At 43.8% G+C, this 9,235-nt stretch overlaps 1 protein-coding gene across 1 annotated transcript in view; it reads left to right on the top strand.

Moving 5' to 3' along the window:
- DIP2A (disco interacting protein 2 homolog A) overlaps positions 1-9,235 on the top strand; it is a 142,234-nt gene that overhangs the window by 111,196 nt on the left and 21,803 nt on the right. The window contains exons 22-26 of the mRNA XM_023739099.1: positions 180-249; positions 5,904-6,105; positions 6,948-7,057; positions 7,133-7,338; positions 8,005-8,258. Coding sequence (XP_023594867.1) covers positions 180-249; positions 5,904-6,105; positions 6,948-7,057; positions 7,133-7,338; positions 8,005-8,258 — 842 coding nt within the window. The remainder of the gene's footprint in view (positions 1-179; positions 250-5,903; positions 6,106-6,947; positions 7,058-7,132; positions 7,339-8,004; positions 8,259-9,235) is intronic.

Raw genomic sequence — 9,235 nt, 5'->3', positions numbered from 1 at the left:
CCGCCTTCCTCCCGCCCTCACTCTCTCTCCGTGGCCTTTCTTGGCCTTCTGGGCCATGTAGGGTTCAAATGAGTGTCTCAGGTTTGTTTTCCATGTGCAGGTGGTATTCCCCATTCCATTCCTTCGAGTACAGAGAGCTGTGTGTTCCGCCCTCCCCCCCCACCTGTCCGCCTCTCCAGCTTGGCTTTTGAAACATGCCTTGCCTTTTATAACCCGGTTACCGAGCAGGCCCGATTGCTGTTGCTCCGTGTTTGATTGCTGAGTTTGACTAGCTGAGCGCTTTTAACTCATTAGTATTAAGGATCCCGTCGAGTCCCTGGGTGGCGCAGACAGTTAAGTGTTCAACTACTGGCTGAAAGGTTGGCGGTTGGAACCCGCCCAGAGGTGCCTCAGAGACAGGCCTGATGGTCTGCTTCTGAAAGGTCACAGCTTTGGAAAGCCTATGGAACAGTTCTGTTCTGCACACTTGGGGTCGCCAGAGTAAGAATAAACTCAACAGCACCTAACAACAACAAGGATCCCAACTCCATCCTACTTTGCCTGCATACAGTTGGCACTAAATAAATGTGTGCTCTGTAAGGACTTGGTGAATAGCATTTCATAGAATGCCTCACAGGTGGCATTATTTGTTATCTACCTGACAGGCCCATAAAGCTGTTATCCGTTAGAATGATTTAAAATGGAAGTGTCACGTAGGGTCTGAGCAGACTGACACCCCAGGGCTGCACCAGTGGAAAATGAGAACTTGTACACCTCTGTACCTGTTATTTTTCCAACATTTCATGATGAAAAATTTTAAATGTAGAGCCAAGTTGAAAGAAAATGTAGCAGTCTGCTTCCATGAAGATTTACAGCCTCAGAAACCCTGTGGAGCAGTTCTTCTCTGTCCTGTAGGGTTGCTATGGATTGGAATCAACTAGATGGCAGTGGGTTTAGTATCATTTCACACTCTAGACAGCAGTGTATGAGAGTTCTAGTTTCTCCACATCCATAGCAACACTTGGTATTGTCATTTTTATTATAGCCATTCTAGTGAGTGTGAAGTAGTATCCCTTTGTGGTTTTAACTTGCATTTCCCTTATTGCTTATTGGTCATTCACGTATCTCCTTGTGTGAAATGGCTGCTTGATTCTTTTGCCCATTTTTAAAATTGGTTTGTTCTATTATTGAGTTATAAGAGTTCTTAATATATTCTGGATACAAGTTGTTTGATAGATTTAGATATTGCAGATATGTTTTCCCAGGCTGTAGCTTGCCTTTTCATTTCTCTAAACAGCGATTTTTTAAGATGAGAAGTTTTTTCCCTGTTTTCTTTTATAAGTTTTATAGCTTTACCTTTAATGGTTAGGACTATGATCCATTTCAAGTTATTTATTTTTTTTATATGGTGTGAGGTAAGGGTCTTGTTTCATTCTTTCCGTGTGGATAACTAGTTGTTCTATTACCGTTTGTTGAAAGACTTACAATTTCTTACTGACTTACCATGACTCCTTTATTGAAAATCGCCTGACTATATGTGAGCAAGACTGTTTCTGGCCTCTGTATTTTGTTTCATTGTTCTGTGTGTCTGTCCTTACACCAGTACCACACTGTCCTGTTCACCGTGACTTCATAGCAAGTCTTTGTTCTCTTTTAAAATTGTTTTAGTTATTCTAGGTCCTTTGGATTCTATATAAATTTTTCAATCAAGTCAGTTTCTGCCAAAAAAAAAAAAAAGTCTGAGTTAGATTCTGACTGGGATTGCATTAAATCTGCAGATCAGTTTGAAGAGAATTAATATCTTCGTGGTATACTTCTCTATTTGTTTAGTTCTTCCTTAGTTTTTCTGCATATATTTTTTAAAAGTTGTCTCTGTTTCATGTGTCTTTATGTTATTGTAAGTGATACTTTTTAAATTTAAATTTTCAGTAGACGTCACTTAGTATCCAAACCCGTAGTTGAATTTTACTTATTAACCTTTTACCCTATGACCTTGCTAAATTAACTTGTTGATCCTAGTAGCTATTTTGTAAATGCCTCAGGATTTTTAACATGTGCTATAACCATGTTATCTGCAAGTAAAGGCCTTTTTGTTTATTTACTTCCTGTCTGTGTGTTTATTTCCTTCCCACTCCTTACTGACTGGTTTCAACCTGTGGTACGATGTTGACTAGAAGTGGTAGGAGCAGACATCCTTTCCTCGTTCTTGGTTTTAGCGGGAAAGCTTTCAGTCTTTCCCCATTCCGTGTGTTAGCTGTGGGTTTCCACTTAGTCGTGATGTGTTGTTCTTCTTCTTGTTAGTTGCCGTCAAGTCAATTCTTGGCGGCCCCAAGTGTGCAGAGTGGAACTGTCCTCTGTAAGGCTTTTAAGACTGCGGCCTTTTGGAAGCAGATCACCAGGTCTGTCTCCGAGGTGCCTCTGGGTGAGTGTGGACCTTTCAGATAGTGGTCAATCACTTAACGGTGCCACCCAGGGACGCTTCGTGATGCATCGCTATCGTTCTGTGTTGCTGGACTTTCTATGCTAGTCATCTGTTACAGAGCTTTACAGCTTTGCTGATGAGGGATCTTGGTCTATATTTTTATATTGTTTTTGTCTGATTTTAACATCTGGAAATTGTTGGTCTCATAAATGAGTTGGAATGTGTTCTCTTCTCCTGTTTTCTGAAAGGATTTGTATAATATTGATGTTCTTTCTTTCCTGGATCTTTTATATAATTCACTTGTGAGACCATGTAGGTGACGAGCTTTAAGTGTGGGAAGTTTTTTTTTGTTTTGTTTTTTGTTTTTTATTGTTCTAATTAAATGAGGTTTACATTCAAGTTAGTCTCCCATACAGAATTTTTTTTTTTTTAACATACATTGTTATGAGACAGTAACCGCTCACCCCGTTCTGCAACAGCACAGTCCTCCCCTGCTCCCCTGATTCCCCAGGAACATTCATCCAGCTCCTACTTCTCTCTGCCTTCCCCTCTCACCTCTTGTATCTACTTGTCTAAGAGGCACATTCTTCACAAGTATCACTTTATGTCCCTAAGTGTGGGAAGTTTTACATTATGGATTCAATTTCTTTAACATATATAGAGCTATTCAGAGTTGCTATTTTTTTGTATCAGTTTTGGTAATTTGTCTTTTTCAAGGAATTAGTCTATTTCATTTAAGTTGCCAAATACATTGGCATAATTTTGACAAATATCCCCTTCTTACCTTTTTACTGTCTGTAGGACTTACAGTGATGTTCACTGTTTTTTTCCTGATATTGGTAGTTTGTATTTTCCTTCCTTTTCTTCTCCTTGATCAGTCTAGCTACAAGTTCTTCAGCGTAGTTGACCTTTTCAAAGATCCAGCTTTATTTTTATTAATTTTCTCTGTTGGTTTATATTCATCCTGTTGTGCAGCCATCACCATTTTCTGCTTCCAGAAACTCTGTGCCCTCCGACGATGACTCCCCTTTTCCTCCTCCTGCCTGCCTGCCCCTGGTAACCACTGATAAGTTTTGGTCTCTATAACTTTGCCTAAGGAGCCCTGGTGATGCAGTGGCTAAGCGCTCGGCTGCTCACTGAGAGGTTGGCAGTTCAAAGCCACCAGCTGCTTTGCAGGAGAAAGATGCGGTAGCCTGCTTCTGTAAATCCTACAGCCCTGGAAACCCTAAGGGGCGGTTCTACCCTGTCCTGTAGGGTTGCTGTGAGTCAGAATCGACCCGACAGCACACAACAACGACATACCTTTGCCCGTTCTAGATATTTCGTGTAAGTGGGATCGTATAGTGTTCATCCTTTTGTAAATGACTTATTTCACTTAGCGTAACATAGTCAAGGTTTATCCATGTTGCAGCATGTATTAGGACTTCGTTTTTCTTCATGACAGAGTAATATTCCATTGTATGTATGCACCTCGTTTTATTTATCCGTCATCTGTTGATGGACATTCAGGTCGTTTCCATCTTTTGCCTTTTGCGAATAGTGCTGCAGTGAATATTGGTGTACAGGTATCTGTGTTTCTGCTTTCAATTCTTTTGGGTATATAACTAGGAGTGGAATTTCTGGATCATACATAATTCTATGTTTAACATTTTGAGGAACCAGCAAACTGTTTTCCACAGCAGCTGCACCATTTTACAATTCCATCAGCAGTGGATGAGGGTTCCAGTTTCTTCACATCCTCGCCAACACTTGTTATCTTCTATTTTTCTGATCGTAACCATACTGGTGGGGGTGAAGTGATGTCTCATGGTGGTTTTGATTTGCATTTCCCAGTGACTGTTGACATTGAGCATCTTTTCGTGTGCTTTTTGGCCATTCGTACATCTTCTTTGGTGAATGTCTGTTTAAATCATTTGTCCATTTTTTGATTGGGTTGTTTGTCTTTTTATTGCTAACTTGTAGGAGTTCTTTATATATTCTGGAAATTAAACTCTTATCTGATGTGTTGTTGTTGCAGTCGAGTCATCCCCCAACTCATGGTAACCCCATGCACAATGGAACAAAATGCCACCCAGTCCTGCACCATCTCCTGCTCCAAAAGGTTTTCAGTGGCTGATTTGGGAAGTAGATCACCAGGTCTTGCTTCTTAGCCCATCTCAGTCTGGACACTCTGCTGAAGCCTGTTCAGCACCATAGCAAGACACTGGTTCCCCAGAATTTTCTCCCAATCTGTAGGTTGTCTCTTCCCTTGGTTGATAAAGTACTTTGATGCCCCCAAATTTTAAATTTTGCTGAAGTCCAATTTGTCTGTTTTGTCTCTTGCAACTCATGTTTTTAGCGTTGTATCTAAGAATCCATTGTCAAAGCTTTACCTGTATGTTTTCTTCTGAGAAATGTTTGGTTTTAGTTCTTACATTTAGGTCCTTGATCCATTTGGAGTTAATTTTCATATATGGTATGAGGTATGGGTCCAGCTTCATTCTTTTGCATGTGGAAATACAGTTGTTCCGGCACCACTTATTAAAGAGACTATTCTTTCCCCATTGAGTGGACTCAGCACCTTGTCGAAAATTGAGTTGACCATAGATGTGTGGGTTTATTTCTGGACTCTCAGTGCTACTCCCTTGATCTATATCTATCATTATACCAGTACCAGCCTGCTTTGATTACTGTAGTTTTATAGTATGTTTTGAAATTGGGACGAATGAGTCCTTCTACTTTATTCTTTTTCAAGATTGCTTTAGCTATTCAGGACTCCTTGGAGTTCCATATAAATTCGAGGATTGGCTTTTATATTTCTGCAAAGAAGGCTGTTGGAATTTTGATGGGGATTATGTTGAATCTACAGATTGCTTTGGGTAGTACTGGCAGTTTAACAATATTAAGTCTTCTAATCTGTAAACACAGAATATCCTTCCGTTTATTTAGATATTTTTAATTCTTTTAGTAATGGTTTATAGTTTTTAGTGTACAAGTCTTCCACTTTTTTGGTTAAATGTATTCCTAGGTATTATTTTAGATGCTATTATAAATGGAATTGTTTTCTTAATTTCCTTTTCAGAATGGTCATTGCCAAGGTAGAGAAGCCTAACTGATTTCTGTGTGTTGACCTTGTATCCTGACACTTTGCTGAATCATTAGCTCTAGTAGTTGTCTAGTGGATTCTCTGGGTTTTTTTATGTGTTGGAAGGAAGTCTTTTAATACTGCTTTTATGGTTTATTTAACTGTCCCGTTTTTAATGTAGGCAGTTACAGGGGTATGCACATGTGTGTACACACTTAGGTAAACGGTGAAAAACTGTACACACTTCTCTCCATCTTGTTCTTCACATTTAACACAGTATCCCAGAGATGACTGTCCCCTTGATCTTTTGAATTGTGATGTTTTTATCCAGCGTAGTTACCACCCCTTCCAGCTTCTTACCATTTTGAATTTGCCAGCATGTCCTCAGCTGGGTCTTCAAGTGCACAATCAGACTATATCCTGTGTCCTTCCCACCAGGCCATCGACAGCATCCACCAGGTGGGCGTGTACTGCCTGGCCCTGGTTCCTGCCAACACCTTGCCCAAGGCTCCCCTCGGTGGAATTCACATATCTGAAACCAAACAGCGCTTCCTGGAGGGGACTCTGCACCCGTGTAATGTGCTGATGTGCCCACACACCTGCGTTACCAACCTTCCCAAACCTCGTCAGAAGCAACCAGGTGAGCATTGGCTTACAGCGTGCGTCTGTCTGTTCAGTCTCAGAACTGACAACAGGGCAGTTGTCATTAGATGGGGATGCACCATCTGACCACTCGGCGGGACAGCCCATGTCTGGGGTTGGGGATCAAGAATCAGAGCAGCTGTGTCCTCAGCAGACTGGCCACCGCTTCCTGCCGCTCCGCCGTGAATGTCTTGTCCCTTCTCCTGGGTGGTGTCTCCACTGCCTGCTGCAAACCAGTTTTGGTAATGAGATCCCAGGACATCATCACAGCTTGGGAGCCCACAGACGGTAGCCTTTGGAAAAGCAGACTTGGGGTTCCCGAGTCTAAAGGGCGCCTGTTGGCCAACACTGCCCTGTGGGTTAGCCTACCTGGCCTGTCTTCAGGAGCCACGGTGGCGCTGAGGCATGGGGGGGACGAACTGCCCCCACGACCCTCAGGGTCTGTCACAGCCACGCAGGGTGAATGTGACCCTGGAAGTTTCAGCAGATGGTCATTTTTCCTTCCATGAGGTTTACTCCTTTAAAAACTAGTTTTAGGACTGATGGAACTATTACATACAATTTTTCGTTCTTCTGGTTATGTAAATTTTTAATACATGCTAACTTTTGTTGACTGTTGAACACATAAAGCATCACTAAATAAAGTGCATCTAATGAGGAAGATTTGACTTCCTGCTTTATACGTAAAATACAGTAATAAAGCAATGACATGTATTAACAGTTTGATGTGGCTGAGGTCTCGTCATATTCCTCTGAGTAAAAGTTGACGGAAATAAAGTCACGTGATGATTGTACATGAGAAACCACGTGCTTCTCACTGAGAATTTCCCCGATTTCCAGAAGTTGGCCCGGCCTCCATGATCGTGGGGAACCTGGTGGCTGGGAAGAGGCTTGCCCAGGCCTCCGGGCGGGAGCTCACCCACCTGGAGGACAGCGACCAGGCAAGGAAGGTAAGGCGCCCAGCCTCAGAGCCTGTGCTTGGCCCCTTGGCGAGGCCTGGTCGCTCAAGCACCCTCTCTGCGCAGTTCCTGTTTCTGGCTGATGTGCTGCAGTGGCGCGCCCACACCACGCCCGACCACCCGCTCTTCCTGCTGCTGAATGCCAAGGTGAGTGGCCATCTGAGGGCCCGGGCCACTCCAGGGTCCTTGTTAACGTCACATTCGAGGCATAACAGGGCTATCAGGCTGTGGCTCTCCTGGTCGACTTCATTCTCTCTGCCTGCCATTTCTCTGTAGAGCCCTCGGTTTCTCATGATTCACACAACCATACTTCCATTGATTTTGTACTTACAGAGAAATTCTCACCAGCTCCAGTTTTTTCATTTAAAACAGTGTATGTATAAAACCAAATCCATTGCCATTGAGTCGATTCCAGCTCATAGCACCCCTGTATGGCATAGTAGAACTGTCCCCTAAGGTTTCCAAGGAGCAACTGGTAGATTCAAACTGCTGACCTTTTGGTTAGCAGCTGAGCTCTTAAGCACTGTGCTGCCAGCGCTCCAGTATATATATAGATACTGTTAAATTTTTGAGCTAAAAGAAGATGTTTATTTTGTAAAAATTAGGAATTTAGACTTTATCTACATTTGTTTACAGCCTTAAGAGGGCATATCCTGCCTTTACTCAGATTATGCTGCAGATTTAGATGTTCCCTTTTATGTAGTTTAAGTATCTGTTAGGAGCATAACAGTGTGCTAGGTGCCGCCCAGGAGGTTAAGAGGATAAGCTGTGATCCTCACATCCAGGCTGTGGCTGGAAGACAGACTGTGTAAGCATTAAAAGTTAAATGACAATAGCAATCACGCACAGCTACCCATCAAATGTACCCTGTGGCCACTACAGTGCAGATCGCAGCTGTCTTAGAAAGTGCTACTGTTGAGACCTGCGTGGGGGTGGAGGTGCGGGCGGTGTGGAGACCTGTGTGGAGGTGGAGGTGTGGGCGGTGTGGAGACCTGTGTGGAGGTGGAGGTGGAGGCGGTGTGGAGACGTGTGGAGGTGGAGGTGGAGGCGGTGTGGAGACGTGTGGAGGTGGAGGTGGAGGCGGTGTGGAGACGTGTGGAGGTGGAGGTGCCGGCGGTGTGGAGACGTGTGGAGGTGGAGGTGTGGGCAGTGTTGAGACGTGTGGAGGTGGAGGTGGAGGCGGTGTTGAGACGTGTGTGTAGGTGGAGGTGGAGGCGGTGTTGAGACATGTGGAGGTGGAGGCGGTGTTGAGACGTGTGGAGGTGGAGGCGGTGTTGAGACGTGTGTGGAGGTGGAGGTGGAGGCGGTGTTGAGACGTGTGGAGATGGAGGTGGAGATGTGGGCGGTATTGAGACGTGTGTGGAGGTGGCACCTGCAGGACCTGATGGTGTCTTGGGTTGGGGGTACAGACTTGACTCCGGGCTTTTGGCTGAGTGGACACATGGACAGAGTACCTGGCACTGAACACCGGGAGCCACAGGACGGCCACAGGACAGGGGCCACAGATGTGATGGTTTACATACAGGTCTGAAGAGAATCTACAGGTAGATTATCAGAATTAATGATTGCTGGATGCACAGTCCTTATCTGAAGAGTAACAGCGTTCTTACACACCAGAGCAGACACTTCGAAAATTTATGTTGTGAAACAAACCATTTAACACCAGTCACAAAATCTGTAAGATACTGAAGCAGAAAATCTAAACAAGGCCACGTGGAGAAGTAGGTTGTGTTCAGGACACCGGCTCGTGTGTGCAGACGTTCAGTACTCACCAGACGTCAGGGAAGCTGGTTCATGCATCGTCTGTTGTTTGCGCTGGTTTATTTCCAGGATAATGCTCACTTCAGGCAGGGAGGGGGAGGGAAGGAGGTGGTGTGCAGGTGGCTGCAGAGCACAACGGTGACAATTTATTTTTAAAAAGACAAATTGAAACAATATGGAAAAATGGTGTCAGGTAATGAGAACCTGAATGTTTGTTATATTATTGTTTGTAATAACTTTATGTTTGAACTCACTTATTAAAAGGCCAAAAAGGTCTTCTTGGTAGCTGTGTCTAACTCTGCCGTCATAAACAAGGCTCACCCTTCCAGACCCCCCGGGGAACCCCTAGGAAATGCTTCATGCGTGTCCTTGGCTGCTGTGAATGAGTCGCCCTTGGGAATTCTATTT

This window comes from Trichechus manatus, unplaced genomic scaffold (assembly GCF_000243295.1).
Source record: "Trichechus manatus latirostris isolate Lorelei unplaced genomic scaffold, TriManLat1.0 scaffold00128, whole genome shotgun sequence".
Classification (NCBI taxonomy): Eukaryota; Metazoa; Chordata; class Mammalia; order Sirenia; family Trichechidae; genus Trichechus; species Trichechus manatus.
This window is presented reverse-complemented; position numbering and strand designations above follow the sequence as displayed.